Genomic DNA, 17,972 nt, shown 5'->3' on the forward strand with positions numbered 1-17,972 from the left:
AAGCACCTTTTCTGACCTCTTTGACTTCCCTTCCTCTTCTTGTGGCCAAATTTCCTTCCTTGCCACACATACTTTCCTTAACCCTGTAGAATGTACCACTTGTGATTTTGTGACCTCAATGGTTAACAACGGAATGAACGCCCCAAACCTTTCATCTGGGGGCAGGTCTGCAGAAGGAAGGGGAGATTCTGGAGGGGCAGCACTTAGTGAGCTGCAGAGTCTCTAGGATCTGAGAGCCCACAGGGTCATGTGACCTGTGCCCATGACCTGTGACTCCAGTTGACCCTGATACCCTTGGACATGGTTGGTACATGGCCCACTACCTGCAGAACTGACTTTCTCCTGGTCTCCTCATACCTAGGCTCGCTGCCGTGCCTGGCTGCCCAGTCTGATCTCTCATCTACCAGAACTTTGAGATAGGACTGCAGGATGGGGAGTGTGCCTGCCACGGGCCTCTGCCACTGAGAATCACTGCATGCCCCAACACTGGCTTCCTCTGGGGCAATGAGCTCACACTCAGGTGTGGGCAGTTCACAGCACTCAGTGTGCAGGAGAAAGAGCTTGCCTAGAAAGGAGACTCCCATCCTGCGGGGGTAACATCCCACCTGCCTGCTGGGCTATGATCTCTGCAAGCCCACTCACACCCCTCCAGCTCCATCTGGGATCAAGGGAAGGATGTGACTTCAGCAAGCACCGGCTCTGGGCTCTGAGCTTGACCCTTCACAAGTGGGTTGGCTTCTCTCAACCACAGGATCTTTCTCTGCATGACACCTCTTGGGTCATAAGACTGACCAGGTGCACTCTGTGAAAAGCTTAGTGGCTTGTCAAACATACCTCAGAAAAGCCTCTCCTGTGTGGCAAAGGAAAATTCCACATGTGATCACAAACCTAGAGAGGGTGTGCTCCTGCGTAGAGACAGCAGCTTCCCAAATGCCTCTCTTGACCCCAAAGTTGACTAAGTGAAGGTAAAAGGGACGGTCTTCCCCTCCCTGTGCAAACAGGCCCTTCTGGCTTCCACGCAGAGAGGAGGGTCCTGTGAGGGCAGCCAGTCCTGCCTGCTCTGCCGGAGCCAGGAGCACAGCTGAGGCTTGGTGGCCCATCCACGCCCTGCACATGCCACCACCCGCACAGCCCCAGAGTTACTGCGGGTTGCAGGGGTGCAGGGGGTCTGAGGACTAGATGCAGTGCTCAGGGTGGTTGAGGCTTGGCTCTTCACTGTAGCTGAGGATCGAAAAGAACTCTGATTTTGGGGATTCAGAGTAAGAAATGAGTAAGAAATACCATTTCTCAGAGGCACTGTCGGCTCAGAAGCAGGAGACGGTGCTATGGACATTCACTCATAGGCACGCACTTTTCTGAATGTCATTCAGTCACTATTACTTTCAACCTGTCCATGTAGAGACATGGAAACATGATCTAAAAACAGACGGGAGGGAGATTCCTAGCAGCAGCTGTCGAGGTCACAGATGGGATGCTGGACAGATCCAGCTCCCAGGGTGTAAGTAATCATAAATTTATCTACAAATATCTGTTAAGCAATGATGTGCCTAGCACTAGGTCTAATGCTCAGAATCTAAACCCTGGATCAGAGGCACAGGTCTGAGTGTCACCATGAAGCAGGAGCATGCCTGGCCTGCCACATCTGGTGGTGAAGCCCCGGAGCCAGGGAGGGGCGGGGGCACGGAGGACATGCACCGCAGCAGGAGCAGGACAGTTTCCTGTGCTAGAGATGTGCATGGACACAGCAGCAAAACCAAAGATGTGCACCAGCCCACCCCAGATGCAGCCACATGAAGGAGCAATGGCGGGAAGAAGGCAGCCCCACACGGATCCGTAGCTGCACCTGCCACTGTGTCCTCCCCCGCACCCACAGGACGCACGCACACGAACTCTGCCCCTGAACTTTGCAAACTATGTCACAGAATGTCGAAGTCAGATCACACCTGTAAGCATCCAACCTTGTGAAGTGCACATTTTTAAAGTGTTTGGTGTGTGTGTGTGGGGGGGGGGGGGCGTGGAGATTTGCCTGAAGCTGTTCAGCACTTCAGGATAGTGCCTGTCCGCAGCTGAGGAGCAGAAGATGCTTCTGCTGAGTGGGAACCGCTACGATACAGGCAAGGCTCCTCCTGTGACTCCAGTACCCAGAGGTGGGCAGGGCCGGGGACCCACTCAACCATCACCCCTATGGGAGTCAGCCACAACCCACAAGAGAAGAGTGCTGCTCACTGGTCAGCAGCTGCCTTTGCCAGCTCCACCGTCTTGGCTGGCCAGGCCTCCTGGCACACCTGATGCACAACCACCAGGTGAAGTGGGAATGAATGAGCATCTGTGCCAGCCCGACAGGTGCTCCCTGTGCACGAGACCATGTCCCTGACCTTCCTGGGTAGCAAAGAGAGGGCTGCAAGTGCAGAGAGAGATGCAGAGACGGCGTGGATCCACATCAGGGTGGATGGAGGGGTCAGGGCCAGCCTCCACAATATGGCAGCTTCAAGCAGGGTAGCTGGGAAGGAGCCACCCAGAGGGGAACCGCAGAGAACAAAACATTCCAGAGGAGGGAGCAGCACAGGCAGGGGCCTGAACAGGTCATGGCACTCTGGGGAGGAAACGGAGGCAGTGTGGCCAGAGCCAGGAGCACAGGGGAGGGAGGAACAAGTGAGGGTGGAGAGCAGAGAGGGCTAGGTCCCCAGGAAAAAGCTGGCCCCACCCCAAGTGCAACAAGGGGGTCTGGACAGTTTTATGCAGGGAGTGACATGGTCTGTGCTGAAGGGACAGTAGACACAGGTGGCTGCTCTGGGGCTGGCTGGTAACCCAAGAATGGCCTGTGGCCCATGGTCACTAAATCTCATGATGAGGACCTTCGTCTTTAAACTCTCCAAGGTTCCAAGCACTGGTGCTGTTTAATTGAAACTCCAGTCAAACAGAAGTCAGCATCTAGTGACACCTTGCAAGTCCTGGACTTAACACTTGAAGACCAGGAGCATCTAGGAGCACAGGGATCCAGTTGAGCGAGGGTCAGCATCCACAAGCACAGGAATCCAATGGGGGGTGGGGGTCCCGCATCCTGGAACACAGGGGTCCTATAGGGATGGAGGGAGCATTCTGGCCCAGCAGAGGTGAGGGGCACTGGCTGCAGACACCTCCCGACTGTCACCCATGCTGGGACATGGGACAGTGTGGGGACGATGGCTAGGGGCTCTCAGCTTCAACTGTCAAAACCGTCAAAGATCACTGTGGCCTTTCTCAAGAATAATGAGGAATGCTGAACTCTGCTTAGCTGAGCTCTCCATGTGTAGATAATGTTTTTAAAGTAAAGTAAACATTGGACAAGGGCTCAGTGCTGTTTTCCAAACAGTGAGTCAACGTCACGTCAAAGTGTCACTGCGAGTGTGTGCATAGATGCCAGCAGAGTAGCAGTGCAGCCCAGAGGGGTGATGCGAATGCCTGTCCTGCACTGAGAGCTCTCCTGACTGACACAGGGTAAGAGCCAGCTCCCAGGGGGCCACCGTCCCACCCCCACGTCCTCCCGATTCCTGCCACGCACCAGTGGTCACACAAGGAAGGTGATGGTCTCCCCAATCAGCTGTTGTGCTCATCCTGAAGACATCTACTCCTGCATGCTTCAGGTCCTACCTGCAAGAGGGTCTGCAAACCTCCCAATTCAGTGTAACCACAACTGGCTGCACCTTCCTCTCCAAAGCCAAGGTGCCTCCTGCACCGTGAGGTCACGATGGGGCAGGCAGAGCTCCATGTGTCTGAGCCGGCCCTCCCTTCACTCCCACTGCTCATCCAGGCCCTCTCCCTACTTCTTCCCACTAGAATCTGCCCTCCACGAAGTTACCCAAAGCCTGCCTGATCCTGTCCTCTCAGTGATTCCCCTCTCACGTGCGAGAAAGCTGGAGCTTCCGGAAGAACCTGGCTGTGCGGGTATCCATGGCCTGCGGCTCCCAGCTCCACACTCCACACTTCACTCCCAGCATGACCGCGGTGGGGGTGCTGGTCTCTCACAGTCCGCTGGCTCCTGTCCACCCCTTTGTTGGCAACACCCTCCCCGCCTCACTCCCCAGGTACTGGAGACTTCCAGGTCTCCACTCCCCAGGCTGGGGGCCTGCCCTCACCATACCCCAACGCTGGCAGACCTGGGCCCCCTTCTCCCATCCTCACACGCTCAGGGCCAAGGGCAGGCTCTGGCAGAGCATGTGGTTCTCAACCAGGCTCCCAGAGACCTTCATAAAGACACCAATGCCCAGCCCTAGGCCCAGCAACTGCGACACAGTCAGTCAAGACCAGGCAGGGCCCATCTCAGTACTTTTCGAAGCCCCCAGGTGATTCCAATCTATGGCCAGGATAGGGAAACATGCTCTAGCTATGAAGAACAAGGTGATAAATGACAGCTTACTTGATAGACACAATTAACCAGGAAACTAAGGGGCGCATTCTAGGGCTCATGTTCTCAGGTCAGCAGCATCAGCACTGAAGGGAACTTGCTAGAAAGGCTAATCCCAGGGCCCTGACCCACCCCTGTGAGTCAGAAGCTGTGGAGTGGGCCCTGTTTATAAATGAGGGCTCTGACGCCCACCGGCTGGTGCGGGACAGCTGCACCTTGTGCAAGCCCTGTCCTTCTCAGAGAACCTATGAAAGTTAACATGCACGGCAGGCATTGTGTCCCCAACTGCAAGAGTGCCATATTCACTGTGCTCTGATGGGTGCAGGGCACCAGTCCAAGCACTAAGCGTGAGACAGGCCCAGGCAGAGAGAGGTGAGGAATCATGCCCAGGGTCACACAGCACGGACGGGGCAGCCTGTCCCACCAGGCAGGCTCCTGCACCTGCCCCTGCCCCTGCCTACGGTGGAGGCCTCCGCCCACCTGTCCTTGAAATAGCCCAAGGAAGGAAGACTGTGACCTACTCACAGAAGAGGCGCTGAGGCACTCTCAGAGATGAAAGATCTGATGAAGGTCACAGGGCAAGTAAGAGGTAGAGCTTGAACCAGAAGCAAGTGCTCTTGACCAGGACAAGTTCCTGCCTGCTAAAAACCAGGTGATTCAGGCATTGCTAGAGTTTCTTCCTAAAAAACTGCTGATCCTCAAACACTTCCAGGTTTTACATACTTTCTCTGTACTGAAACAAAAAGCATTCCTTCATGTACACTTCCTGATGTAATTTCTAGATTATTCAACTTTCTATTTACTCAAAATTCCATATTGGCAAAAAAGAAAAGAAAGTGGAAAAAAAGATCATTAGAAATCCCAGCCTGGAATTTGCACTGTTGACCACAGAGAATAGTTATTAATTTATATTGTTGTGTTTTGCAGCAGAAGCAATTAACCAAAAATTTAAACATAAACTTCTTAAGACTCCTCTCTCTGCTTTCCTTTGAGTGCTAGCTTCCCAAGAGCAGGTTAAAAAACAATCCAGACATATGTTATTTTGTATGTTGTCCAGACCTCCACCGGCCACATGGACCTCTCAAGCAAGAAGTCCAGGCTAGGTGAACAGGAAACTCTGACCCATAGAGAGGTGAAAACCACTGTGGGGACAGGGAAAAACCATCCCAGTCGCAAGAGAGGACGAGAGTTCCACTGCTGTCACCCGTGAGACTCTTGGGAGACAGTAGCACCCTCTCAGCTCCTGCGAGAAGAGAGGCCCACCAGAGACTCAGATGGCTTGTCTTGCCCCGCTCACTGGCCTAACCTGGCTCCCCAGAGCTCACGCTCCCCTGGAAGTGCTCAGCCCTAACTCACTGCTAACCTCGGGGCACGGACCCAGTCTGGACCCCGGCTCCTCGCTGATGACAATGAATTGTGTCTTACATGGAAAACAAGACAGACCACCTGCCCACATAAATATTTGAGAAATGCACCTTTTGACAATTTGGAAAGGATATATTTATTTTACTAAAATGTCTTTGTCCAGTTTTGGCATCTGAGACAACAGAAAGATTCTAGTAGCTTTATTAAAGAAGTACAAGTCAGATTATAAGAAATATAAACTTACTTTTGATTCTAATCATTTAAATCTTCAATGAAATTAATTGTTGCTTCTGAAAAACCTATTACAATGAAAAACTTCTGGTAATGATTTGCATTTTCTTGCTATGCAAGCAGTTTGGAATACAAATATTTGCTTTGAGAGTCTATTGTAAGTACCAGAAAAATGAAATAAACAGGAGAAAGCACAGCAATGAGAAGTGACTGCCCAGTTAAAATGAATGAAAGACAGCTGCCACGTTCCGTACTTCCTTTTCCCATCTGCAAGAAAGAAAAGACCAGGAAGAACAATCCCCTGAGACCACAAGGTACACACCTTCCAATAGTGCCAGTCAGCTTTGCTCCGAGTCCCCCACTGTCCCCAAGGCCTAGGCTTGAGCCAGTGTGTCTTCTGGCTGAGAGTTCATTGCCTGGGGCAGACTCAGCACTTACTGTGCACCAGGACCTTACCTGTACAACTGCAACCCAGGACCCTCTTCTGAGAATCTGTGGGCAGCGGGCTGAACCACACAAATGCACCCCCACTCCTCCAAAGCAAACAGCCAGACCCCGAGTCCAAGGGGATGTCCCCAGATGAGGGGACAGCACACACCTGTGCTTGAGGGTCACCCGCCCCAGAAGTACCACCCCTCTCCAACCAAGCCTGATTTGCCGCTTCAGTCCTCTCCAAAGACAGCATGGTCTTCACTCACCATGATCCACCCCACCAACTGTGCTGAACATCTCAGAGCCTCACGTCCTGCCAGCAGCTCTGCCAAGGGAACAGGCCACTTGGACACCCAGCGGGTTCTGCTTACGCTTATGCTGCTCCTGCCTCTCAGATGCCCTCAGGCCCTGGCTGAGAGCTGGCCTCCCCTGCCGGCTTTCCCCGAGCTACTCCTGAGATCCCACACACTGAGCACTTTGCAGTCATGGAGGAGACTGATGACCTTCTTCAGTATCTACCAAGAAGGACCATGAACAAACGTGCTGACTCACTGCGTGCAGCGTCAGCTCCACAGCAAGATCAGCCTTGGCCACCCCAGGCAGATTTTCAGAGAATATGGTTGTGAGCTAGTATCAAGTTATATTTTCCATCCATACCAGAAATTAGTTTTCATCTGGCTTTTGTAAAGACCTGCCCAAACTGTTTATGAATCTCAAAAGCAACACTCTGCATTAAGTGAAGCACTAGCTCCAACACCAAGTGGTGATACAGAGTAAATGCATGTGGGACCCACTACATAGGAGGCCAAAGGGCAGTGCCCTACCACCGTTCTGGCTGCATTATTACACACATACATCATGGCTCATTGTTCCCAGTGCCAAGGCATGGATGGATTGTAACCGCAAATAATTCATTTCTGCCACCCAAGGTAGAGAATAAAAATTCTACAAGTAGTACATGAAACATTTTATTATTGTGCAGTATAATTAGTTGCCCCATAAAAAATATCACGCATTGGGGTATTCCAAGATCCTAAGGGCTAGGAACACCAGTGAAAATACAGCTACATTTGTCCCAACTTGTCAACTCTGGCCACGTGCTAGCTAAACTTGTATGATGTCAGATACAGATGCTTCAAAACAGGCACCAGTAGATATGTACTGAATATCTGGGATGGGAAATGGGAGCCAGAAAGATAAGAGGGGAGGTGAGAGGACAGGAGAGGAGGGGAAGTGGGGGGAGGGGAAGGGAGGGGAGCAGAGAGAAAGGCAGGGGAGAGAGGCAAGGGGATGGAAGAGGAGGGCAGGGGAGGGAAGAGTACGGAAGAGGAGAGAAGGGGAAAGAGGAGGGCAAGGGAGGGAAGAGGAGTGGGGAGGAGGGAAGAGGAGGGGGGAAGAGAGGGAGGGCTGCCTTCAACTGTGTGAAGACCACATACCTGGGGACAACTATGAAAACCAGGTGGACTCCCAACAGAAAGGCCTTTCTATAATATCAGGGATTTTATAATGATGGGACTCAGAATTCAAGAATTTTAGAAATCCGTAACACTGACATTCCACAAACTACAAACTACAGAGATTTCAGCTTAGAAATGGATTTTCTTCCACAATGCTTTTTTGGTGTGGACTACTTCTGTTTTGCTTTGTTTTGATTTTTTTGAGTGGGCTATTTTATATCAATAATTATATTATAAAGATTTTACCAGTAATGCTCAAATACTTCCCAAAGTGAAAAAAACTATTTAACTGTTAATAACAAGGGTTCTGTGATTCTGGGTCACTTGCTCACTCCAGAAGCAGGCTCAAACACCAGCTGTCAGCCCACACTCTCTGTAGTTGAGCACCTTCGCAATGTGAACAGAGTAGGAGAGGATCAAAATTACAGCCCACACATGTCGCGGCCTCCCACAGCTTGGAAGGCAGTGGCAGAGCACAGCTGAACAGCATGGCAGGATGGATCTGCCAGGCACACTCGTGAGTACCAGGAGTTTGAGAACTGGAAATGTCACCAAAGGTCACCAAATTCAGCACCCTCTTGCAGGATTGCGGGCACTGAGCTCGAGTCTCCACCTTGTGCAATACAGGAAGAGAGCCCAACCTGCTTCCTTTCAGAGATGTCTCCTTAAGAGCAGCCACCACCACCGGGCAAGGGCGAGAGTAGGAGTTCAGAGATCGAACATCTTATGTCCAGAAATGACATGTGTAGTCTGAAAAGGCACAGATCAATCTGATACTTATTTCTGCTTCTCACAGGAGTCGTGCATTAATTAGCCTGTGAGCCTTGCTCTAGGAGGGCTTCTCTCACAGAGCATGGACCAGAGGGTGTCTGTGAACACCTGCCTGCTCTGCACCAGTGCTGCCGTGCGCTCAGCAGTGACTGCAGCAACTGTCCCACGAAGCCTCTGTCCAGGGCATGCTGAGTGTGACCCACTGAGCACAGAAAAGGCGCTCCAGCCACTGTCCTAAAACTTCACCTGCACACCCACATGTCCAGACCACCCCACAGCTCTTCTTTGATGCAGCACACTGTCCAGCCCAAAGGCCATTCACCTCAGACAGTGGTGCCTCAGTTACCTTGGCTTTATCTTGGTCACTAACTTGTCTGCAATCCCACTCCTCTTAGCAACCATTTACGACTGCCATAAAAAGTATTTCACCACTATCACACACACAATGAATTCATGTCAAAAATTTTAATAAAATAAATCCTGTAAATGAATTTTCAAAAATGTTTCTGATTACATTTTCTTCTTTACATATGCACAGTGATGCTATATGAACACAGCAACTCTTATTAATCTGACAGCATGGCGTGTGGTGCCATTGACATGCCGCAGGATGTGCCTGAGCCTCCCAGGACTGGCAACCCCACCTTGCGCACAAGACACCGGGCCCAGCCTTGGCCTTGCTGCCGCCTCCGAGCGTGCCACAGACACCTTCCACACCAGTCACCCTCCTGCGGAGCTTCCAACAGCCATGAAACCAATTCCTGACAGTAATTCAACTGCAGCTGAAGTGCAAGGCTCCCCATAAACATTAAGTCCCCGACATCTCACACTCAGGATTAGTCAAGTTTTGTAAGAATTATCAAATATGTACACAGCAGGAACTTAAATCCTTTATTAAGACTGTAACTAAATCCCTTAATGAATTAATAAATCCCATTCTGGGTCCACTTTAGCTCATTTGTTTCTCTACTCTGTGGCCTACACACTTTCAGTACTTAAACACATGAGTATACTAAGACCACAACTGCCAACAGAAGACATACTCGAGGACCAGGACATATGCTTCCTGTTCACTGCTCTGACAATTAGGAGTTATCTTCTTTCTTGTTCAAATGAGGTTTATGCCATGACAAATGGAATTACCTAAGTAAAAAACCAGGATGAGATGATATGGTGCCTTGGCAGTGTAATAAACTGACTCCAGATTTGTTATAAAATGGCATGTCAATTCATACACACCATGTGGAATTGTTAAGAAATAATCATTTTGAAATCTGGGGTTCTCTAAAACCTCAGGCACTTAAACACTTATATAAGAAGATAAGTACAATCTGTCGACTTGCAGCTCTTGGCTCTTATCAGGAACTAAAATGACTAAATATGAAGACGAGCCTATCGGCCTTCAGCACAGCCCATATTAACAGTGTTTTCTCTAACGTCAGCTCACTGTTTAACATTCTCTCCAGTAGAGCAAACTGCTCCAGGCTGAGGGGAGGGCAGGCAGTAGACAGCCTGCCGACTCCCAGCTCATCTGTAAATCTACAGAAATGTCTGACAGATGATGCCACCACAGGTTGATAGTAAATCTGATACCACAGACATCAATGGATCAGCTATTTTTCCAATATTTACATAGAAAGCAATCACTTAAAGGTGACTCCACCTGTCTCTGTACAATCTTCACCAAACCACTGTGTCAAATGAGGTGGCTGAGGCAAACACCGACACTCTGCTGGGTCCATGCTCCCAAGGACAGTCAGTAAAACAGACTTACTATAAAACGTTTTCTCCTAACAGAATGAGAAAACAGAACGGCTCTGAATATGACCTCTTCTTCAAAGTAAAGTAAAACATAAAATTAGAAAACTGTCAGTCTGTGGTTTTCCCAATCAAAATATATTTCACATTAATCATATCAAACAAAGAACATAAATTTAAAAAGACGAATTTTTTTGTTTTTATGATGACGCTAGACTCCCCTAAATTATCAAATTTTTGTTCCTTAGCGGACAGTGTAAACCAGACAGACATCAGGTCTAACAAGGGTAGTTAGACCTATGTGGGCATCTATCTACACAAAACCCACACAGAAAAAGAACCACAATTAGTCTTCTCGGCAATTACTGTTATGTGATTTGCATTCATTACTGTGAGGATGAAATCAGTAGCATTCCTCTTTTCGTGTGTTAAAAAAATCCAGTTGCCCTGACCTTGCAATTCGTATGTACACAAACACCCACACGTGAATGTTCACAGCAGCATTATTTACAATAGCCCTTACGTGGACACATTCCCAATGTCCATTGGCTGATGAACGAATGCACAAATGCGGCCCATCCATACAGTGGACTCCTACTTGGTCATAAAAGGGAGTGAAGCGTGACGTTTCTACAACATGGAGGACGTAATGCTGCAGCGAGCATCACTAAAGCCATGCTGGGACCTACAACTGCACAGGCTTTAGGAAATAAAAAAAGGTGTGTGTGGGGGGGGCGCACAGTTTTTTTCTTAGCATGCATTCCTCTGAGTTCCCTCTTTTCCCACAATTACTTGATACTTTGAATCTTGGTTACAAGGCAAGATAACATTATTTACATGATTGTAAAGTTGTTTTCCAGTCAGCCTGGAGCTGCAGACTTGCCACAAGACACCTACCATCCAGACCCTGGGAAACCAAGGAAGACATCAGTGGAAATATGCTGATTCCACCCCGAAGAAATAAAAATCCTACAGGACCCTAAGACAACGCCAAGGATGAGAACGAAGCCAGAAGACAGAAGCCAGACAGAGCCTTGGAGAGAATGTGGCCCTCGCCCCTTACATGTCCCCTCCCTCCTTCTTTTCATTCCGTTCCCTCAGCCCCCTCTTTAAAAACCCCTCAGTAAATCTGAGTCTTTGAGATGGTCTTAGTCTGGCCATCTCCTTCAGATCTACTGCAGAGATGGGTTAGCCCAGCATCTCTCCTCAGGTAACCGGTGTCCCTGAATAAAGCTGACTTCCTATTAAACCAACATTCGACTTTTGGATTGTTTGTCTTTGTTCGGGGCACGCAGCTGAACTTGGGATCAGTAACAAGATTTTGGCAAGCCACAGCCAGGAGCTGAATGCCCTGGGGTAACAGATTTTGGTGAGCCAATCCAGGGTTTCTGCATGGAGCAGGCCGCCGGACTTGGGTTCAGTAACGATTACATGATTCCAATTCTAGGAAGTGTCACAACAGACAAATCCACGGAGACAGAAAGCAAATTCACAGTTGTCCGGGCATGGGGGTGGGCGAATGGGAAGTGACCACCCAAGGGTATACGGTTTCTTTCTGAAGTGATAAAGATATTCTAGAATTAGAGGTGGTGGTTGCACAACCTTGTGAATATACTAAAAACCTCTAAAACGTATGCTTTAAAATGATCGATTTTATGGTATATAAATTAGAGCTCAATTTTTAAAAAAAGTCTGCCCCTACTTCTCTCTCTCCCCCGATTCTGCCATCTCAATCCTAGCAATTTATACTAGAGGTAAAGCAGTTTTTTGAGAAAAACATTGTTTTCACTGTTTCTAATATGGTAACAAGTCTTACCAACAGGAATCTATGTTCAGTAGAAAAATCTACATTGTGTTTTTAGGAAAAATCAACAACTCAGATGTATTAGCAGAAAAACCTCACGGTTCTTCCTGGTAAACAAAATACAGGCTTGAGAACTCAGTAACACAAAGCTAAATCTGTCTGAGTTCTTCCTTTTCTCTTTCCATGTTAATCACAGTTATAGTAAATAGGTCACTTATGGTGACTAGCATGAGCCTTTGAAAGGTCCACCCACTGACCACAGGCCACCAGCCATGGGCCGGGCCAGAGCACCTCAGCCGTCACAGGAGAGAAGAGGGCCTTCCCCACACTGGGCACACCTAGAGAGACACAGAGATTCCCCTACAGGCTAACACCCATGCTGCTTCCAGGTCCTAGTCAAAATGGACAGTACAGCTTGTGCCATGGACCCAGTTTATGCTACACTGTCTAGCCCAGTGAGCCACCTCTGAGTCTACATTTACACATCAATCAGAGAGATGTGAAAAGACCTAACATCAAAGACAACAAGCCATTACGGCGTTATGATGTAACGTCAACGAAAAGTTACCACTGTCCATTCTCAGAAAGTGTCCAGAATGTGATCAAGTACACGGAACTGATTGACAGCAATAATGTGAATCTGTGTTAATATGGAGAGATTTCTACTATGTAGGGAAAAGGAAAGCTATAATCATAGAGGGTGTGTGTTGACACAGAAAAGACCCAGAATCCAGAGATCTTGGAACAGCGGAGCTATAAGACACTCTCACTTTCCTCACCATCTTTATAGTCTACCACTTTTCTCAAGGCAATAAACATATATTACTTTTCTAAAAAGCAGGGGAATTCCCTATTGCCACTCTGGCCAAGGAAAGAAAAGCTCTGGGGGACTCACCTTCTGAGTTCAGGGTGATCAGGGTGACATTATTTCCGATGTTCTGACTCCCAGACTGTCCACAGTTGGAGATGGAATCGCTGGCCTCCGACCCGCTCTCCCCATCCTCGTTGTGGCTGTCCTCCTGACCCGGCACCTTCACCACGATGGTGTTCTGCCGACGCCCAGGAACAGCACTGAATGGGAACAAATGCACAGCCAGTGCCGTGAGAGCAACACGAGCAAGCCAGCCCGTAGGCCCCAACACACGCAAGTCCTCTCTCCCCAACTGGTCACAAGTCTAGCTCTGCATGGGCCAGAAGACCACAAGTCTTCCCATACAGCTCTTCTACAAAAATGGATAGCAATTTAATAGTAGAAAACAGTCTGGGGTTGGAAAAAAACTATATAAAATAAAACTTAAATGCCTAAAGAAAGTATTTATATCACAAAAGAAGTAAAGTCATGACTCACTGTGACTCAGGCCTAGAATGCTGCCTTCTGATTTCAGAGGTTATCCTATAAAATGTTGACACTTGAGTAAGATTAGTTTTTAAGGCTACGTCAGAAGAGAGATTAAATTAAGAGAAAGTGTGTCTGGAGATCTGATCAATGCGATCCACACTGCAGACATCTGAGATGTAACAGCCTCTCAGAGTGTGACTGTCATTCCTACTCATTCCCACAGACAAGAGCCTGGCAGGTGGGCTTACACAGCCGGTCCAGAACCCCCGGAGCTATTCCCATCGCAGGGTTCCTGACGTGGAGCAGCAAATGCTGCCAGCAAAGTAGGACCACGAGGCCGGCTCCAGAAAGGCCAAAAAAAATTGTCTGGAGACTTAATGATCCTTTCAACACCCTTAATGTGGACTGCTAAGCACTGAGAAAGGGTGAAGGGCACCACTTCCCTGTCTGCAAAGTCAAAAACATGTTTAAGACACTGGCCGTGCCCACAGCGGGCAGTGGCACTTTGCCCCTCCAGACTTGTTCTGCAGAGAGTTGTCCAAGCTGGACTTGCTCCTGACACTCAGGATTGACCGCCGGCCTAGGCACAGACCAGTGCTCACGTCCCCTCCCTGGCAAGAGGGCTCAGCCCTGGCACCCACAGCCACCCACCATCACCTTCCCTCCCTCCCCTGACATGTCGGGCCCTCTCGACCACAGCTGCTTTTCGATGGAGCTATAGCAGTAAAGAAAACAGGACAAAGCTGGAGGAGGAACAATCTGCAAAAGAGATTAAGAGAAAAAGTAAAACAGAACTCTCTGAAGACAAGGGTGGGCAACAAAAAGCAACCCAGCCCTTGTGGGGTGTGGCACTGGGAAAGCAGAGCCCGGACTGCTGGGACAGGGCCCACAGCGGCTGCACCTTCACCCACAGTGGGCGACACTGCCCTTATCCACTCCCACCTCTGACCAAGCTTCCACTCAAAATGTCTCAGAAGAAAAAGGTGTAAGAAAAAAGTCATAAACTCGACAAACCTGCACCATTTAGCAAACTTAGAAGAGGGTGCCTGTTTACCCGACATACTGCTGTCCAGACAGATGGATGTGAGTAACCAACAAACTAGGCAGGAGGGTAAACACCTGCACTGACTGCTATGGAATCACAAGGCAATTCTCCCTCTGAGACATGACCAGCTCCAGACACACAAGTCCCATGCACAGCTCACCCTCTGTGCAGCCATATGTCAGGGGTGGGCACTGAGCATCCCCCAGCCGCTCTGAGCACTACACGTGCCCTCCTGACCTAAAGAACTGGGGCAGATGAGGCTGCCAGGCTCACCCTGCAACCACACAGATGGGCCACATGCTCGGACCATGCCCTGGCTTTGGAAGTTGACTTATTCTCATGGGACTCAACACAGTGGTGAGAAAGGTGGGGTTGGTGCCGTGGCTACTGACTTGCTAATGACATTTTCCAGGGAATCCGGTGCCCTGTTGCTCAAGGGGTCTTCCATCTTGGCTACAATGGCGTTCTGCCGATCATTGTTGAGTATTACTGTAGTCTGGGGGACGATGCTATGGAACAAAAGAATCACAAAGAAAAAGAAGACCTTAAAACAACAACATTCATTTTAAGAGTACATAAGAATTATTCAATACAGTCAACTCCCAGTGACCTGAACTAAGGGAGGGAGGTGGCCCCAAAGAGAAATCACTTAAAGTAATTTACACTGAGTAAGAATAAATTGGAGATGGGGATTTTTTAACAGAGAATTTAACTTTCCTAATTGGTATTTTCAGTTTGCACTACTGGACAATATAGGGAAGCTGAGCTAAGGGAATTAAAATACTTTATACAGAACAAACAGATATCAGACGTTACCATGCACCGTTAACAAGGTCCCTGAAGTAGTACACTTGGCATGAAACCAGCTTGACATTTTTACTCATTCCATCCCACTAACTCCTACATGGCAGCTCTAAACTTTGGTAACTGTATACACATCGATAGCATTCCAAAATGTTTGCACTCAAAAGAACATGGCCAACATCACATGGAGACTGTGAACAGAAGGACACAGCACTTACTACCTCCAGGTTGTACCGGGAAGTGCATGAACTATAACCAGAGGGCCTCGGGGTTTCAACTGAAAGAAAAATTATTCTACAAAAGAACCAGCCATGATCCAGGAACCGCCACAGCCAGCAACATCCTAGTTGGAAGCTCCAGAATGTCTCAGAAGGCAGCAGCAGACACAGACTCAACTCAAGGGCCCACACTTGTATTTCTCAGTCATTAATCTTTTAACCCTTAGCGCTCTGTGGCCACAGAAGTTTCTGAGGTGTGCTTTGCTGCAGGAGGCTGGGGAGCAAGGGGCACTGGGAAGGCAGTCTCACCACGGAGAGTGACGTGCCACTCCTGGATTTCACTCTGCAAAACCTACCTGGGGAGAAAGACTGCTTTTCTGTGACTTGCACACAGGAAAATCCAGCCTAGTGTCACAGCCACACAATAGTAAATGTCCCCCCATCGGGTACCCATTAGGGTGCCATGTCAGGCCCAAGTAAATCCCAGGACCACAGGGTAGGGGGTGGGGGGCTCTAAAATAAAAGCAAAACTGCATTTCACTCAAGGGTATTATTATTTTTTTCAGTTACTCTACTTATTCTTTGGTGACACCTAGAGTAACTCATCAAACCCTGACAAATGATCCACAGGTCAGGCATCAAAAGTAACCTAGGTGACTTTTTTTTTTTTTTTTTTTTTTTTTTTTTTAAAAGATGACCGGTAAGGGGACCTCAACCCTTGACTTGGTGTTGTCAGCACCACGCTCAGCCAGTGAGCGAACCGGCCATCCGTATATGGGATCCGAACCCGAGGCCTTGGTGTTCTCAGCACCGCACTCTCCCGAGTGAGCCACGGGCCGGCCCAACCTAGGTGACTTTTGACTTGCTTATTGCCGTCACCTACAGGCTTTGGCAATCTCAAGCTCTCATCTGTGTAAAACAGGAGATTGAGATGGCTTGTGTAAGCTTGGTATTTTCCCAACATGTATTCCATGGAAGGCCAGCATCCCCAGGATCTCTCTCTCTCTCTCTCTCTCTCTCTCTCTCTCTCTCTCTCTCTCTCTCACACACACACACACACACACACACACACACACACACACACACACACACACACTCTCTCTCTCTCTCTCTCTCTCTCTCTCTCTCTCTCAACGGAAATTCACAATGGACATTAGCACATTAAAGGTCTGAGAACAAATCTTAATAGGTTAAAATTGATTCATGCCACCCTCTGACAAAGTGTTTGACTAAACACACCTTTTTTCCTTGAAGATCTTACTAAGATCAAGACATCAGTCTCTGAGGTAGCCAGTTTCCAGGGGTGCCCAAGGCTTTCCAGGGGCTTGTGCATGTGGATAGCTCTCAGCAACTCAGCTTCTAGAACCTCACCTTCCAGACGGTACTATCTCCTAAAAACGACTCTCCTTCAGACAGTACCTTTGCACAAAGCCCTGTTCTCACTTGAAAAGAAAGGATCTCTGGCTGTGACTGTCCTGAGATGCCCTGTCTGTGCAGGATGTGAGGCCCAGGAGCAAATGCAGGTGGGCGTGGGCATGGCACACGGGCAAGAGTGCAGCGCTTCCTGGCTTACGGGACGATGCTGTGGTGAGTTAGCTGGTTTACAATCCACTGCCTTCAACAAAGCTGATGGAGGACCTAGGTGAGCTGTCAGCTCATAGATCATCAAAAGTAATTTTTAAAGACAAACCACTAAGATTTTTGGCACATAACTTGAAGAATCAAGGGCCTCCTTCCTCTCCCACACACTTATTTATGTGAACAAAGTTTCTCAGCACTCAGAACTATAAAAACTAAAAGCAGAAACAGAACCAATGCTGAATCCTGTTGCATATAAACAGTAAGTCAAAATCATCCATGCATTCAGAAATTAACTACAACAGAAACCGTATCCTCGAGAACACATTCAGAATATTGCATGATTACGACTTAGTCATGAGCAGGTCACATGTTTATGTTGTCTTGCTCAACTATGCGCAACTACTCATTGTGAGTGACTCAATGCAGAAGTGTTTTCCTAACCTTAGGGCCTCGCAGTCACAGGACATAATAAACTTTTCAGCTTCATTTTATATCCATATTTTTGCTGCAAAGGAATGCAGCAGCCTGGTTAACAGGATAAAATTCTGTGATAAAAACAAAATGGACATAAAAGTTCAAAAAGCAAACGGAATCATGTGAGAGTTGATGGTCAAAAGCTTATGCAAGGTACAGAAAGGACACTGTTGGGAGGGAGGGGGGAGAAGGAGAAGGGAGGGAGGTTTCAGTAATGGGCCACAATAATCAACCACATTGTATATGAACAAAATAAAATAAAATATAAAAAAATAAAAATAAAAAATAAAAAATAAAAAATAAAAAAAG

The 17,972-nt window shown here is 48.3% G+C and overlaps 1 protein-coding gene across 11 annotated transcripts in view; it reads right to left on the minus strand.

Moving 5' to 3' along the window:
• The window catches only part of BANP (BTG3 associated nuclear protein), a 125,443-nt gene that overhangs the window by 63,354 nt on the left and 44,117 nt on the right, over positions 1-17,972 (minus strand). For 7 of the 11 annotated variants that reach the window (XM_063109291.1, XM_063109294.1, XM_063109293.1 and 4 more), the window contains 2 exons: positions 14,979-15,095; positions 13,098-13,273 (listed from right to left, as the gene is read on the minus strand). In XM_063109291.1, the coding sequence (XP_062965361.1) occupies positions 13,098-13,273; positions 14,979-15,095 (293 nt within the window). The remainder of the gene's footprint in view (positions 1-13,097; positions 13,274-14,978; positions 15,096-17,972) is intronic. The other 4 variants (XM_063109299.1, XM_063109298.1, XM_063109297.1 and 1 more) reach the window with 1 other exon arrangement.

The sequence above is a fragment of the Cynocephalus volans genome, chromosome 10, assembly GCF_027409185.1.
Source record: "Cynocephalus volans isolate mCynVol1 chromosome 10, mCynVol1.pri, whole genome shotgun sequence".
Lineage (NCBI taxonomy): Eukaryota > Metazoa > Chordata > Mammalia > Dermoptera > Cynocephalidae > Cynocephalus > Cynocephalus volans.